This window comes from Phoca vitulina, unplaced genomic scaffold, assembly GCF_004348235.1.
Source record: "Phoca vitulina isolate PV1807 unplaced genomic scaffold, GSC_HSeal_1.0 scaffold68, whole genome shotgun sequence".
Taxonomy (NCBI): domain Eukaryota; kingdom Metazoa; phylum Chordata; class Mammalia; order Carnivora; family Phocidae; genus Phoca; species Phoca vitulina.
Window position 1 is genome coordinate 273,096 of NW_022589771.1, and position 17,991 is coordinate 291,086.

Genomic DNA, 17,991 nt, shown 5'->3' on the forward strand with positions numbered 1-17,991 from the left:
CTCAAACAGGCTCCACGCCCAGGGTGAGCTCTGCGGGGGGCTCAGTCTCACAACCCTGAGATCATGACATGAGCCGAAATCCAGAGTACTACGCTTAACCGACTGAGCCACCCAGGTGCCCCTGAAATTTATTCTTTGAAGTGATTTATTCCATCCAAGTGGAAGAAGAGAATAGAGAAATTTTTCATTAATTTTTAAAGCCTGAAGATTTTGAAGTTTGAATTTGAGAAAAATACAAGTTTTTTTTGTTTTTGTTTTTGTTTTTTATATATAAGCTTTAAAAATAAAGCCAAAGACTGGAAAGGTGTTCCTAAACTAAGTCTTCAGAAAGACAAATAGGAATTAGCTTCATAAGAAAAATAACAGGGCAGCTCCCAGTTAAGTGATTAACTCCATGGAACCCCAGGCGTGCTCCAAACTCGGAAGCATTTCTTAAGGCAGAAAATGGGTGAGAACGGGAGGCTTGTTTGAGAGTTTAAGGAAGAGTAGTTCTCTAAACCTCTTCATAACCTGCCAGGTCTGGCGATGTGGCTTCTCCTTCTCCGTCAGAAGGTAGGATGTTTTCCTTCTGGAGCAGTTTCACTGCTGAAGATGTGGGTGAGCCACTGTTTTGAAAGAGGAGGAGTAAGGGAAAGTGAGTACTAAATGATGAGAAATCCCCCCCCCCCCCCCGCTTCCCCTCATTGGGCCCCCAGGGGAAAAGCCCTGGGTGGTGCTGACAGTTTGAGCACCCTTAACACCACAGGGCCAGCCCTCACTGCTTCTAGTCGGTCTCACCCTGAAACATAAAGATAGGCAGAGATCACCAGGAGTACAAACTGAAACAAAGGGAGTAGAGGAAGCCCTGTGAAATTTACTGGGAGGTGGGTAGGTGTGGAACAAACACATTTCTTAGAAAAGATAAGCAGGTAGAGGGTAGAAAAAGGAAAACACAAGGTACAGGAGGGCCAACATCTAAATAAGGGAATTTCAGAATGGGAGATCAGAGAAAACAAAGGGGAGGAAATAGTATGACTTAACTTCCACTAAATACACAGCAAAAATGTCTGGAAAAAGATCCAATCTAAGAAACATGAAATTTTCGAACACCATGGAAAATAATTTTTTCAGGGAGAGAAAACACAAGTTACCTTCAAAAAGATCAGGAATCAGAATGGCAGGAACACCAAATGGTACATAACAATGGAATGATGCTTTTAAAGTTTTGAGAAAGTAATTTCCAACCTGGAAGTCTATATAAAAACCAAGCCAGCAATAAAATTGAGAAGTGAATAAAGATACTTTCATCATGTAACCTTTCACATTTTTTTATGCCCTGTGTACTGTTTCTCAAGATTTTATTGGAGACTATGTTCCCTCGATATGAGGGAGTAAAGCCAAGAACCAGAAGAACCTTTCCTGAGATGGAGGAAACAGGAGGGCTAACACCTAGGGCCTAAACAATAAACGGCAGATAACCCGCTGAGGGGGAGCAAATAGTATCATTTGGTGGTAAATTCACAGAAAACTGAGTCAATGAGGAAAATGAGGCAGTTTTTAATGCCAGGAAAATGGAAGGAGAGGGCATGCTGGTTTAGTTTGTGGCTCATCTTTGATCATCGAGCATTGATAAAAATGAAAGCAAACTGGAAGGGCAGAGCCATTCACTGAGCGCTGGAATGCAAGGAGCAGACCTGGGGGAGAGGTGGCATTCCCATTTGGCCGTGTATATATTGAGGTGCCCAGAGGACATCAAGTGAAGGGATGTTTGGGAGTATGCAGAGCTCCTACTTTAAGGCAAGCTAAGTAGTCTAATTGTTTCCTCAGCTGTACAGGAGAAAATCCTCTCTACTTCATTAAATCATTGAGCAGTGCTGTGTTAAACATTTTTTTAAATGAACATGGACATTTCTTAGAATTTCAAGATAGATTGCTTCAAGTCATCTATTTTGTTCATTTCAATATTTTATAGTCTTATATTTTATATATTAAATTTTTTTCCAGCCTGAAACGGAGACTTTCTACTCGTTCGTCCATTTTGAATGCAAAGACTCGGAGATTGAGTAATCAAGCATTTGAAAATTCAGCTTATAAAGTTGATGATGATGAAGATGTCATCATCTTAGAAGAAAACAGTACTCCCAAACCTGCAGTAGATCATGACATTGAAGTGAAATCAGAACAGAGTCACATCGAGCAAAGTGGTCATCAGGTCGAGCCTGTGGCTGATAAGGGACCTTGTGCCCCGGCTGGTTCATCAGGCATCTCATCATCCAGGTGTGATCAGGGAACCACTGCGGCCACCCAGACTGAAGCCCCGAGTGTAGTTGTTAAAAAGGAAGAGGCACTTGAAGATGAGATAGACGCACGAAATGATGCAGCTGTGCTGCCAGCCTGTGTGGAAGCTGAAGGGAAGGCACAGGAAACCCAGGACACCTTTGATAAATCTGCGGGTGATGCTAGTTGCCAGCTAAATGAACTGAAAAATGAGCTGCTTCTAGTTACCCAAGAAAAAGAAAATTATAAAAGACAGTGTAATGTGTTTACTGACCAAATCAAAGTGTTACAGCAGAGGATACTGGAAATGAACGACAAATACGTGAAGAAGGAAACTTGCCATCAGTCTACCGAGACTGATGCTGTATTTTTACTTGAAAGTATTAATGGCAAATCTGAAAGTCCAGACCACGTGGTATCTCAGTATCGGCAAGCTTTGGAGGAAATAGAAAGGCTGAAGAAACAGTGTAGTGCTTTGCAGCATGTGAAGGCCGAATGCAGTCAGTGTGCCAGTAGTGAGAGCAAAAGTGAAGTGGACGAAATGGTTGTGCAGCTTGACGATGTGTTTAGACAGTTGGACAAGTGCACTGTGGAGAGGGACCAGTATAAAAATGAGGTGAGTGTATCATTCCGCATAATGAGAGTCCTGGGAGTCCCTGGGAGTCTGAGCCACAAAGAACTGCCAGTTGCTAGATTGGAATAAATTACTTAGTAATATTTCCGTGTATTGACTGTGTGTTGCCCTGCTGCTTCTCAGCTGGGGAGTGGTCGTCCTGGGGTATATGGAAGTATGTGTTGAGGAGCTGGGCATTGCTAAAATTTAGTGGGTGGTGACCAGGTATTGTAGTTTCCTGTAGTGTACTGGAAATTACTGTGTAATGAAGGATTATCCTGCTCAAAATACTGTTCTCGTTCCCATCGAGCCAGTCAGTTGCTAAATATAGGGAACATCACATCCATTATTAATAGGCCTTGCAATAACCATGCAAGGTAGGTGATGATGTCCTCATTTTATAGATGCACCCTGTATTAGTTACGATTAGGTCTATTGGCAGGTGACCAAAAACACCGTAGAGCCATGGCAGTTCCACAGGCATCCGAGACAACAGGCTCCTGCATTGTTGCTTCGCTTCTCAGTGTGCCATTATGGTCCGAGGTGGCCTCCAGGTCCAGTCCTCGTAGATCTGTGTTCCAAGCAGCAGCAAAGAAGAGGAGTGCAATTCCTAAAGTTTGCTGATATTCCACCTGTCAGAACTTAGTCACCTGGCTAATGGGTGCTTTGGAAGTGTAGTCTTTATTCAGGGGTTCTTCTACTGAGGAAGAAGGAGAAAAATGGTAGACGTCAGGAGATAGGTAGTAGCCTCTGCATATACCCTCCATTCAGATTTAGAGAGCTCCTTTTAGAAACATGTATTTTATGTATTGTATTAATGTGGTGTTTGAAAGAAGGGTTTTTCTGCTAAAGAATTTGGAAACAACAGGGTGGTGCTGTCCTGCCCCTTCTTCCTGGAAATAATGCTGACATAACAGCTCATCCAAACATTCATCTTGATGTATTGGCTTAGAGTTAGATGGCAAAATATATAAAAATCAAAACGAGCTTTCGGTTACAACTTAGAGCTGGTGAGTGTGCAAGAAATGAAAGCCACTTTGACGTCGACATAATTTAGGCATTTTTATCTTGGTTTTCCAGTTTTTAGGTACCATTTGTTTTCAGTCAAGCGGTAGTTAACATTTCGTATTCTTTGAATGTGACAAGATGTGGAGGTGAAACTAAAATGAAGCTTTGTTTATAGAAAGCTATTGTGGGTGTTTTTTTTCCCCTTTTTTGATGGTAATTTTCATCAAGCAGGATTTTCTACATTTCTTAGCTTAAATTTGTACTTTGGCATTAGTATTTTTAAGTCTCATTTTAGCATTAGTATTTTTAAGTTTTATTTTTATTAGTATTTTTAATTTTTAAATTTAATTTTACAGTTATGAATTTTTTTTTGTCAGGTTGAATTATTGGAAATGGAAAAATCACAAATCCGTTCACAATGTGAAGAACTGAAAACTGAAATTGAACAATTAAAATCTACAAATCAACAGTTAGAAGCAGATGTTTCAACTTCAAGTAACATTGAGGAGTCTGTAAATTATACTGATGGGGAAAGGTAATATTACAAGAGGCACAACTCTGGGGCTACCTTCTGGTTAGCATGATACTTGCTAGCACACCTCGAACAGATACTGTTCTATCAAAAGAACACGATCCTTCCCTTCAAGGAGTGAACAGTTTAGGTTCAACTTAAGTGAAATAGGAATTTGGAAAGAATAAAGCACTTGATCAGTTAGAGTGGTTTGGAATGCTGTTTGGGGAAAAGTGGAAATTGAGTTAGATATCAAAGAAGGTGGTGAATTTGGCCATGACTAGAAGACAGGGGAATATTTCATGAAACATACTTTTTCACCTGGATTTCTTTTACTTTTGTACTTGCCATTTCTTTATGGTTTTCTGTCCTCATTTTACTACACGCCATCCCCATTGTTAACTTTTAGGTAATCACAAAATTACTAGAAATTGCCGTAGTACAGGTGATTACTAGGAAGAAGTTCCTCTGTGAAAATAAGAAAAGAGTAAATGAAGTATTACCCTATCTCAGTAAGATATAAAATGGGTTTGGGGTTTTGTTTCGGTTTTGAGCGTGGGGGAGGCAGACGTTCAGGTGGGAGGGGATGATGGTGCTCCTGATGTGTTGATGACTTACCATCTGAAAGTAGCTATTAAAGGCTAAAACTGGGCAACTCTTCCTGCTCATACAGTATGACTTCAGACCTAAAAGGCACTGTTGTTGAGAAATAATCTCCTGCCATCCTCACTTGACATCAATTATATTATTACCTTGTTTTTTAAGTTAAGTTTTTGAAGGGTTTCCATAAATCTGTTCATGGAAATGGAGTAGAGCAGTACATAAAAGCCTAGAAGGCTAAGGTTAGAAGAAAATCCCAAGTGGTGTTTCTCAAAATGGGAACCACAAGAATCTGTGGTGCTTGTAGAAATGTAGATCCTTGGCCTACAGTGCAGCTTATTAAATTGGAAACTTTTAAACAGTCTCAGATAATTCTCTTGCACACTGACCTTTGGGTAACTGATGATCGATTGATTATTTATTTTACTTATTTTAACTGATAAACCTGTGCTTTCCAAAATAGTATAGGAATATGTGGCTATTGATACTTGAAATCTAGTCTGAATTGAGATGTGCTTTAAGTATAAAATAAATAAAATTTTGAAGCCTTAGTAAGAAAAAGAATGTAAAATGCCTCAATAATGTATTTTGATTTTGTGATGATACAATATTTTAGTTACATTGGGTTAAATATATAACTAAAATTAAATTTACAGCTGCATTTTGCTTTTTACCGTGGCTGTGTGAACATTTTGAACTGCGTATGGAGCTTGCAGTATTTCTCTTGGGACAGTGCTGTCCTGTACATTAAAGATCAGAATCTGTGGCCGGCCCAGTAGATGGTAGAAACTAGCCAGGGACAGTCAGAAGACTTAAAGGAAAGGAGATGTAAGAGGACCATTGGGTCATACTAGTCTTCTGTGTACTTTTCATATAGATAAGAGGTTGTGGTTACAACAAAGGGGACATTCTTGGTAAGGATATAGGATGGTAAACAACTTCTGGAAAGCAAAGCAGAAAAGTGTTTGAACCATGAACTCAAAGGTGAGTGAGGAAGCTTGGACAAAAAATGGCTGGAGTGGAAATGATGTAAAATTTTATCCAGGGGCGAATGGAATCTTACAATCCAAGCTTACAAAACATGTTTTAAATCACCGTACTGTGGATTGTCAACGTAGGGATGAGCATCTTGCCTCTTCAGACATTTCCACCTTAGATCAGTATCTAAGCTAAACGTGGGCTGTTTATATTTGGGAGAGGGGCAGAATAAGAGCAACTAACATTCAGTTCCCATGTTTCACTCAATCTTTGAAGCAAAGGCTGCTGAATAGTTGTAAGTCTTCAAAAAGTCTAGGGTGTTGGGGGTACCTGCGTGGCTCAGTTGGTTGAACATCCGACTTTTGATCTCAGCTCAGGTCTTGATCTCAGGGTCGTGAGTTTGGGTCCCACCTAGCCTAGTGTGGAGCCCACTTGAAAAAAAAAAATAAAGTCTAGGATGTTGATATTCAGATACATGTATATAAATTTGGAAGGAATGATAATGATCATTTAATACAGGGATTCCCAGTGTTTTCAGCAAAGCACCATTCCCTGTAAATGAATAGTAAAATGGATCATCAGTGAACTTCAGCATATGAAAGGTTCAGAGAAGTCTTGATTTTAAAAACTGTTTAACATTATTTAGCCCAAAATTTTGTAAGCTTATTTGACCACAGAACTGTTTCTCTTTCACACAAGGGTGGATATCTCATAGAACACGTTTTAGAGAACAGTTCAGTTTTTATTTTCCTCAAAAGCTGAAATTCAGGGAGATGCATTCTTATTCTGAGACCAGTGTTCTCACTAGTATATCACTGCTGTTTTCCAGGTGACAATATTTTGTATTATAAATAACACCTTGTAATTGTATGTATTTTACCAGTCCAGATTTCTCCAATAGCAAGTTTAAATTTTATTAGTTAGAACCAAACAGAGCCACTAGTTTTATGAAACACTCTACTTACCAAGAGATGCATAATTATTAGGTTAAATTATGGATTATTAAAGTAGGTGAATTCATGTTTCACTTAAATTTTAGGCTCCACGTGAATATTGAACTGTGTCATTATGTTCATCTAATAGACGTAATATTTGTATTTGCAGCCTCAAACTTCGATCTCTTCGAGTTAACGTAGGACAGCTGTTGGCCATGATCGTACCTGATCTCGATCTTCAGCAAGTGAATTATGACGTTGATGTGGTTGATGAAATTTTAGGACAAGTTGTCGAACAAATGAGTGAAATCAGTAGTACTTAAAGTCTGTTTTATGTGAGATAATAAAAATACTTGCTCAGTCCTGTGGTTTTATAGCTTTCAGAATGGAAACACTTTTGTTTTATAGATATGACAAGTGACAGACTGAAGAACCCATGATCTTTACTGTATTCTATGCATTCAAGTGTGGTCACAAGTACTATGGGCACACTTAATCACACCTTTTGAAATGCCTGAGAATCATTCTTACTGAACGGCTGAACAGCTAACTCATGATTCTGCTTTGAAGTGTAAATACTTGTAATTAAGTCTGCACATATTTTTTTATTACCCTAGAGGACTTAAGTGTTTTTCACCAAGAGCTTTTCAGGTTGCCCCTAACCTTTGTGCAATTTTTTCTGGTTCCCAAAGTGTATTTTTCTCTGAAGTGAGGGCCGTGCCATAATACAGATGGAAATGTTACCTTTGATTTTCTTACAGAAAAGTTTTTAAAAAATGGAATTATGCTCCTGGTAAGTTGTAAGTGAATTGAACATTAATGTTTCTTTTCTATAAATTCTTATCTCCTGAAATATTTTATTCATGGAAACAAGGTAAGCAGAAACTCTCCATCCATTTTATCAGGATTTTCCTTGTGCTGAGATTGCCAATCATGGTTAAACGCAGTGTTTTTATAGAACAAAGAAATGATCTTTAGTATAAAAAAGCATCAGAAATATTAAATGTCCCACCACGTTTACTTTGAAGCCCATTTTTGGCTGGTTCTTCAGCATGGAGTGGGCACAATAATTGTTTAATATTTCTTTTTGTGAAATTTCCTGTACAGCCTTTTGTAGGATTACTACAGGTTAAGGAGAGTTGAGGAAGACAATCTTTCTCAAACAGTACAGCATACTTTTCATTATATTACAGAGCTAAGTGTTTTATGTCCTGGAGGTAAGCAGCAAACTGCCCTAGGATTATAGTATTACATGCCATAAAAATTATGCTTTATTGGTCCCTTGTTTGTGCAATTTTAAAGAGATGGCTTTCTATTAAGTATAACTATGTATATATAATTAAGAATCGTATTTTCCACAACTGAAATGTGCATTATTTTTTTTCAAAGTTTTATCATTGCTATTTATTTTTACTTTTGTTTCTGAACATTCAATACATGTTTCTTTTGTATGTATGCTTAATTACATGTCTTTCATATACAATATTAAATTTTTACTGTACATTAACTTCTAGAAAAAGCAAATAAATGAAGGTTGTTTTTATTTGCTTGATAAAGTAATTGAAAGTGTATTTTTGGTATGAAGCTGGTTTTCTGTCCTGATTGTATCTGCCCAAATTTTAAAATATCTTGTAATAAAATAAAAATATATATGATGACTAACTCTTCAGATACTACTTTTAAAGAATTCTATATTCAAATTATATTTTGGAAACTGAAACTGTCCATTGAGGAACCCTCAAGTTGAGCTCATTTTAAAATCTATATTAATTACAAGTTCTATTTAGGAGACCAAGACTGTTTCCATTAAGACTCTAAAAACTGAGCTCATCTTGAGAGAGTGTGTGTGTGCGTGCGTGTGTACATGTATTTTACATTCAAGAAGAGACTCTGTAAATCATTTAGCCTAAAGAAACCTTGCTTAAATGATAGCAGCAATGTATAGCATGTCTAAGTTTGTGAATATTTATGTAGCAGTTCTTTCTGGAATTTGCTATTTTTCCCTTCCTTTGGGTCAGCTATATTCTTGCAAAAATACATATTTTACATGGCTGTTATCTTGCTTTTAATGGGAAAGTTAGTCATAGGATTAGTAAATTTGCTTGCTAAATTGATTCTTTGGAAGTACTTACATATTTTTCACCCTTTAAGAAAATATTGCCAAGATACGATTCTTTGAAAATGTAGCTAACAAAATTTAACAGAACAACAACATGGGCTTTCATGTATATATCATATTTAGGTAGAGATATCTATCTTTTGTTGTTACGTTAAATTTGTAAAAGGCTAGTGGGAACACAGTGATGTTTAAACTAATTATTACTTTAAAAACAAAAACAGTATGAGGAGGTAAACCAGCATAGTCCACAATCCCTGCAAACAGGACCCACTGTAATTAGCTAAGCATTCACGCAGCAGGAGTGGTGTGGGGCATATTGTTGTGTCTTTTATTTGGGCCTCGAATTCTTAATGTAGGCAGGTACTGCTGGGGACTCTGCCTATGGCCTCAGACACTTAATTCTTGCGATCAACAGCCCATTAGTTCATTATTTATCATTGGAGAATAATTAAAGTGATACATCTGGTGGTTTTCACCCCTGGCTGTCTATTAGAATCACCTGGGGAGTTTTTAGGACTCCCCATGCAAGGATGCACCCCGTACTCATTAAGTCAGAGTCTGGGTTTGGGCCCAGATACCGGTATTTTTTTAAGGCCTCCCAGTGTGCCATCAGAGCCGAGAACCATTGATCTTTACCTTCCTGTGATGAGTGTTTACAAGTGTTGAACTCAGTTGGCTCCTGAAACAAACACAGGATTTGCACGGCTGCTTTCTCACTGGGGTGAGCAAGGAGGGGGAAAGGGAGGCATAGTTGGTGCCTAAGTTAGAAATGTAAATGGGACAGAATGGTATAAAGTGAGAAGACTTACCCACTGCTTCCCTAAAGTTAACCACTATTGCTTTTTGTATGTCCTTCCAGAAAATATTAGCTGCATACATATACACATTCATATATATGCATTCAGTTTATATTCAATTTTATATCTTTATATTTGATTATATATTTGTATCTCAAGTTTTCACAAAGGTGGTACACCATATAATTGGTTATCTTGACATTTCCATGTTACTTTTTTGAACAGGTTTGGTAACAGTCTATGATCTGCATATTCTCCTAGCGCTCATTTATTTCTCATGTTTTGACATTACAAAATATGCTACTGTGAAAATTAACACACACCACACACACTTTTACAAGTATACCCAGAGTGTAAATTCTTTGCAGTGAATATTGATAGGTTAAAGAGTGTGTGCTATGTAACTTCTAATAAATGTTACCATGCCAAAATGAATTTAAACTCCTGTGAAAAAGAAATGTATGAGTGTGTTTTTTTCCTCTATCTCTCCATCAAATTTACTAATCTGACATGTGAAAAAATGACAGCCTGCATTCTTGGTCTCAGTTGAACATGCTTTCATGTTTTATTGACCATTGTAATTTCTTTTTCTGTGTACTACATCATATTGTTTGCTTGTTCTTTTCTATTGGGTTCTTTGTCTTAAGTGTTTTAAAGAAGCTAAACGCTGTGCTAATGTAGCAACAAACACCACCCAGACAGCTATCTTTCAGAAAATTCACAGTAGGTTAAATCTTACTTTGTACACTGTCTCAGAAATACTGGAGAGGAGTTAGAGACCCACTGGATTCATGTTTTTCCATATATTTGTCTTTTGGACATTGGCCACAGTTCAGAAAAGGAATGCCATTAGTATCCATCTGGTGTAGAAGGACATCTATATCTATCTATCTATCTATCTATATATATATATGATATTTAGAATTAAATTTTGTGATCACAGTTAATTTCCATATCCTGGCCTATAGGGAGAAAGTGAAGATCAGAGGAAAGAGTCTTGGTTAAATCAAGCCATTCAGACACAGATGGTTATTAAATGAGTGCAGTCACAGAGAATGAATTAGCTCGTCTAAAACTGGAGTGTGAGTCACAAGTCCATTAAGTTTTGTACACAAACCTTCTAATGAGTTGTGAGTAAATGAAGTTCCCTACTTCACACATGTACAAGTTTAACCCCAGGCTTCCTTGTTAATTTCTTGCAAAGCAGTCAGGACTCCGTATCATGGTAACAATATATAGAACAAGTTTAAATTTGACTCAATAACTTTTACCCCAACCTGACTAATATTTAGATTATGAGTGTCTTCACCATGCAGCTATCCAGAATTCTCTTCGTAACAAAATGTAATGGTGCTTACATTCACCAAGTATGTGAGTCAGCAGCCTTCCTAATCTCCCATGGGTTTCCTGGTAAATGCTGTTGATAGTTGTGGCTGGTGTTTTGAAAGTCAGTACTGTGATCTAAGCCAAGGCCGACTTAAAGTAGTTTGTGTTTATAATGTGGTGCCCATGGAGGCAGCTGAGCTACTGCAGAGCATTGTTGCCGGTTTGCCGTAGGACCTTTGGCAGATCGTTCCAGGGGAGAGGTGTTCATAGACTGCGGAATGGAAACTTGCTGTGAGATCCTGAGTTCCAGGAGTGTGAGTTGACTGACCAGCCAACAGCAAGAGAAGTGACGCAGTCTCACAACTACACCTGTTACCTCTTCCTGGTAGAGAAATACAGGGGTCTAGCACAGTAACTTATATATCATTAAGTAGTCATTATAATACATGATCATGCTATAAGCTATGTAATCCTAGTATTACACACTTCATTGTAATCACTCTTAACCAATAGTTTCTCACTTCCCACTAATTTACTGTGTTCTTAAATTGATTTTTTTCAGTATCAGATATTCTAAACTCTGTTATGGGAATTTCCAAATGTATACAAAAATAGAGAAACTGGGGTGCCTGGGTGGCTCAGTCGGTTAACCATCTGCCTTTGGCTCGGGTCATGATCCTGGGGTCCTGGGATTGAGCCCCACATCGGGCTCCCTACTCAGCGGGAGTCTGCTTCTCCCTCTGTCCCTCATCCAACTCAAGCTCGCTCGCTCTCAAATTTTTTAAAAAAATAGAGAAACTATTCTAATGAACTCCCATGTACCCATCACCATTTCAACATTTTCAACTCATGGTCAATTTTGTTTTATCTATACCCCCATTTACTTAAACCCCTTCCATAATATTTTTCATGTGTGTGTTACAAATATTAACTCATTTTTTTAACTCATTTTTTTAATTGCAGAAAAATACAAAATTTCCTATTTAACCATCTGTTAAGTATGAGTTGAATTAAGTACATTCACATTGTGCAACCGTCACCACTATCCATTTCCAGAACTTTCTCATCCCAAACTATCCACGAAACAATAACTCCATTCCTCCCTGCCCCTGGTAACCTCTGTTTTCAGTCTGTGAATTTGCTTATTCTAGGTACTTCGTATCAGTGAATCATAGGATATTCGTCTTTTTGTGTCCAGCTTATTTCACTTTCCATAACGTTTCTAAGGTTCATCTATGTTGTTGCATGTATCAGTTTCATTCCTTTTTAAGGCTGAATACTCCGTTGTGTGTACCACATTTTGATATTCATTTATCTGTCATGGACATTTGGGGTGGTTTCACCTTTTTACTATTAAGAATAATGCTGCTATGAACCTTGTTGCATACGTATCTATTTGAGTCTGCTTTTAATTCTTTGGGATAACATACCTAGGAGAGGAATCGCTGAATTATGTGGTAATTTTTTACGTGTTTGAGGAATTGCCAAAATTTTTCCACAAAGATACACCGTTTTACATACCCACCCGCAATGCAGAAGCATTCTAGTTTTTTCACATCCTCTCCAACACTAAATTTCTGGGTTTTTTGTTTGTTTCTGTTTTTACTTAGCCATCTAATGAGTGTGAAGGGTTACCATTATGGTTTTGATTTGCCTTTCTCTAATGGCCAGTGATGTTACGCTGCTTTTGTGTGTCTACTGGTCATTTGTATATGTTTGGAGAAATGTCTATTCAAGTTCTTTGCCCATTTTTAGCTTGCTTATTTTTTACTGTCGATTTGCAGGATATGATTTTGTAAAAAATGTATTCTGGCTCTTAGTCCCTTATCAGATATATGATTTACAAATATTTTCTTCCATTCTGTGGCTTGTCTTTCCACTCTTGAGTTTTTAGTTTTGGTGAATTAGAGCTTATTTATTTTGTTGCCCGTGCTTTTGGTATCATATCCAAGAGAAATCCTTGACCAATCCAATGTCATGAAGATTTTTTTTTTTTTCTGTTTTCTTCTGAGAGTTTTATAGTTGTAGCTCTTATATTTAGGTCTCTAATCCATTTTGAATTAATTTTTGCATATGGTGTAAAATTTCAACTTCTTTTTTGTGCTGTGGATATCCAGTTTTCCCAGCAACATTTTTGAAAAACACTGTCTTTTCCCCATTAAAAAATCATCTCATCCTTATTAAAAATTGATTGACCATATAAGTGAGGGTTTATTTCTGGGCTCTGTAATCCACTGGTCTGTATGTCTGTCATTACGCCAGTACCACACCATTTTGATCACTGTAACTTCCTAGTAAGTTTCGAAATCAGGAAGTGTGAGTCCTCCAACTTTGTCCTTCTTCAAGATTGTTTTGGATATTCAGGGTCCCTTGAGATTCCATATGAATTTTAGGATAGGTTTTTCTGTTTCTAAAAAACATGCCATTGGGATTCTGATAGGAATTGCACTGAATCTGTGGATTATTTGGGGTACCATTGACATCTTAACAGTCTTCCAATCCATGAACGTGGGATGTCTTTCCATTTATTTCTATCTTCTTTAATTTCAGCAATTCTTAAAAGGATTTTATTTATTTGACACAGAGAGCGAGGGTGCACAAGCAGATGGAGTAGAAGGCAGAGGGAGAGGGAGAAGCAGGCTTCCCCCTGAGCAGAGAGCCCAACAGAGGGCTCGATCCCAGGACTCTGGGATCACGACCGGAGCTGAAGGCAGGTGCTTAACTGACTGAGCCACCCAGGCACCCCTTAATAATTTTTTTAAAAGATTTTATTTATTTATTTGAGAGATAGAGAGTGAGAGAGAGCATGAGAGGAGAGAGGGTCAGAGGGAGAAGCAGACTCCCCGCTGAGCAGGGAGCCCGATGCGGGACTCGATCCTGGGACTCCAGGATCATGACCTGAGCCAAAGGCAGTCGCTTAACCAACTGAGCCACCCAGGCACCCTTAATAATTCTTTAATATCAAATCTAGTCAGCATTCAAATGTCTGGTCATTTCATAATTATTTTTCCAGGTGGTTTTGTTCAAGTTGGAATCCAAACAAAATCCACAAGTTGCATTTGGTTGATACGTTGCTGAGGTTTCTTTAAATCTGGAGGTTGGTTCTTCTTTCTCTGTTTTCTTATTTTTTAGTTGTTGAAGAAATCAGAACAGTTTTCTTTGATAATTTTCATTTTATATATCATTTAATTTTTAGGAAAATCTTTTTCTTGTATTCCTGTAAGATGGTAGATCTACAGAGTTAATCAGATTCAAGTTCTTTGGTTTTATTTTGCTTTGTTTGGAAGAATCCTTCTTAGGTGGTACTATGTTCTTTGGGTTGCATCATACCAAGAGGTGCATTATATATATTCATCCCTTTTTGTTATATTAATTATTTGAGTTCGGGTGTTGTCATCTTAAACAGTCCTTTATAAAGTTCCCTATCAGTCTTCACCTAATGATTTTAGCATCCATTAATGATTGCACCTAGATCTATTATTTTATTAGGAGTTGTGAAATGGTGGTACTTATATTTTATCAATCCTTCTGAATTGCGGGACATCTAAAAAGAAAACCTATTTAGTTATCCCGAGACATATAGTTCATATAGGACAGGCAGGATAAATGTTTGGCTCATGCCTTGTTTCCCAAAGGTAACCAGTGAGGCTTTTTGTTGTTAATATCATTATGTATGAGTAAATTTTAGCATTTAATGTGTTTCAATCCACTGTGGCATTTTTCCAATGTTAAATTGTCTCACTTTGGCTACAGGTCTTCAGATTGGCTCCTGTGTCCTTATTACATATTCCTAGTAATCTTTGATGATTTTCTTGCTTTCTGGTATCAGAATAAAGTATTCCAGGCTGGTCTAAAACATTTCCTGTTCTAGACCTGGAAACAGCCATTCCTCCAGGAAGCTGTGGTTCTTTTCAAGGGAAATGCTATTTAGAGACCATAATCGAGGCACAGACATACTCATTGCTTCTGGTTTGGTTATTTCTTCTAAGACTTTTTAGTGGACTGAGCTAGGAAATTCTATTCTTTTTTTTTTTTTAAGATAAAAAATAAATTGAATATATACCAATACTGCCAATTTAGAGAATTTTTCTTCTTAGATTTTATATATCTAGATTTTTACTCTCTTTTTTTTGCTGGAAATCTTCGTTCCTAACCACATAATATAGTTATTTGCTTTTCCCAATAAGCTTATATGTGTGCGTATACATATGTATCAATACCACTATCACTTCCAACCATGGGATGACTGAAAAAGTATAAGCTTTCTTTGGGATATTATCACATTTCTGTGTATCACTTGAAGTAATTCTTTCTTGTGCTCATCATAATGCTTCATCCATGCTGTTGCAGTATTTCCTTTTGATCTCTGAATAGAATTCTATTGTATGAATATGGCATGGTTTGGTTATCTTTTCTTCAGTTGATGGATATTTGGTGTCTCCAATTTGGGCTATTATGAACAAAGCTGCTATAAACATTCTCCTGCAAGTTTGCTTTCATTTTTTCTTACATATACACCAAGAGTGGAAGATCCTTAACTCTAGGAAACAAGCTGAGGGTTGCTGGAGGGGAGGTGGTGGGGGGATGGAGTAACTGGGTGATGGGCATTAAGGAGGGCACATGATGTAATGAGCACTGGCTGTTATATGCAAATGATGAATCACTAAACTCTACCCCTGAAACAAATACTACACTATATTTTAACTAACTTGAATTTAAATAAAATCTTTTTTTTTTTTAAAGATTTTATTTATTTATTTGAGAGAGAGAGAATGAGAGAGAGCGAGTACATGAGAGGGGGGAGGGTCAGAGGGAGAAGCAGACTCCCTGCTGAGCAGGGAGCCCGATGCGGGACTCGATCCAGGGACTCCAGGATCATGACCTGAGCCGAAGGCAGTCGCTTAACCAACTGAGCCACCCAGGCGCCCTTAAATAAAATCTTGAAAGAAAAAAAAAAGTGAAATTGCTGGGCCATAGGGTAGACATAATCTTTGACTTAAAGAAACTACTGAACAGCTTCCTAAAGTATTTGTATCTTAGTTCAGGCTGATACAAAAAAGATATAGATTGGGTGGCTTAAATAACATTAAATTCTCACAATTCTGTGGGCGAGGAAGTCCAAAACTCAAGGCACCAGCAGATGTGGTGTCTGGTGAGGACACTTCCCAGTCTGCAGATGGCTGCATCCTCACATGTTGGAGACCTGGGAGAGGGTGGTGGGTGGGGAGGAAGAGAATTTTGACTTTCTTCATCCCTTTATAAGGGCACCAATCCCATGATGGGGGCTCCACTCCCATGACCTCATCCAAACCTTAATTACCCCCTTAAGCCCCACCTGTAGACACCATCACTTTGGGGATTAAGGCTGCAACATAGGAATTTTGGGGTGGGGGGAGGCCCAAACATTCAGTCCACAGCAATTTGTATCATTTTACACTTGGACCAGCAGTGTGCTCGACTAGATCCTGTGCATTCAATTTTTTACTTTCCTTTTCTCCTATTTTTCCTCTTTTTATTCTGATAAAATTTACTCAATATCTGTTCCTAACCCTGTATTGAACTTTCAATTTCTGCTGTTAAATTTTCAGTGCGCTCCTCTTTCCTATTCCTTTAATAATGTTTTAGTAGAACATATTCTGACTTCAGATTTTTATTCTAGAGTAGTCACACTTAGAAAAGGGAACTATAATAAAGTGCATTCAGAGAAATCTTTGTTTTTGAAGTCAGATTAAGATTTGCTCCCTTTATATTAATTTTCACTATTAAAAAAGTTCTCAGGAGACCAAATAACTTGTGGTCCCCTTAGAGTGATGCACTTGTGCTAAAATCAATGCTTGCTGCCCAAAGTGAAGTTCACTGATTGTTGAGGCATCTAGCTGGAATCACTTGCCATAGATCTTGGTGCAAAAGTCTGAGGTCTCCACCAAACACTTGCCTTCCATCTTCTTTCTCTCCTTCTCCTTTCTTCCCTCTTTCCCTCCTTTCTTTCTTTTTGAAAACATTTGACACATCTCAGATCCCCACTCTGGGCCACCATGTGGCTCACCAGGCGGGCAGTGACGTCAAGCGCCCCCCCCCCCCCCCCCCCCCCCAGTTTTCACCAAGAAAGCCATCTCCTTCGTGTATATTTAGTACCTAAACCTATGTCTTTTTTTTTTTTAATCTACAGTCTAGAATCCTGGCACTCTAGGAGATGGTCAGAGGATTCATTTGTGAACCAAGAGCATTGTCAGAAACGGGGAGAAACCTGGTGGTTATGAGAGACATTGAACCCCTGGATCCAAACCAGACTCATTATGAGAGAAAATGCAGCCCCTCCAGGGGCGCCCCCTGCTGGATACTCTGAATCAGTGGGCCTAGATAGGGCCAGGAATCTGTACTTTTAAAACAGCCAGGTTACCTATGTTAGTCATTCCCAGTCCAAGCTCTCTAAATCCTAGCCTTGATTTAAGAGAGAAGATCTAAAAGCTACATATCTGGATTAAATTCTCTTAGTTTACTGTAGAAATCAGGCTTAAGGAGTTTCCAGTCATTCCTGTCAACACAAGACATCCATTTATAGACAACTTCTATAACTTTCATAAAATTGGCTAAAAGAATCAACCAGCATTTATATGAGAATCCAGGTCATTCTTTTTCCTAAAAAAAGAAGAATTGGCTCCTTAGATGAACCTATATGTTCCTTTTATCAAGTAAAAGCTATTCAACCCAAGGTCTTTGTTTCCTGGCCTTCTTGGAAGCTCACTGATAAATTGTCCTATTTAGAAAATTATCCCATTTCAAAAGGCCTGCTGCATCTAGTTCTGGCTTCTGATTTACAACCTTTCTTGAAAATGTTAAATTACGTG

The 17,991-nt window shown here is 38.0% G+C and overlaps 1 protein-coding gene across 1 annotated transcript in view; it reads left to right on the forward strand.

Annotated features, from left to right (window-relative positions):
• Positions 1–11,567, forward strand: part of MORC3 (MORC family CW-type zinc finger 3) — a 43,985-nt gene extending 32,418 nt beyond the window's left edge. Inside the window, exons 15-17 of the mRNA XM_032392534.1 lie at positions 1,984–2,872; positions 4,255–4,412; positions 7,071–11,567. Of these exons, the coding sequence (XP_032248425.1) occupies positions 1,984–2,872; positions 4,255–4,412; positions 7,071–7,224 (1,201 nt within the window). The 3' untranslated portion in view covers positions 7,225–11,567. The remainder of the gene's footprint in view (positions 1–1,983; positions 2,873–4,254; positions 4,413–7,070) is intronic.
• The last annotated feature ends 6,424 nt before the right edge of the window (positions 11,568–17,991 follow it).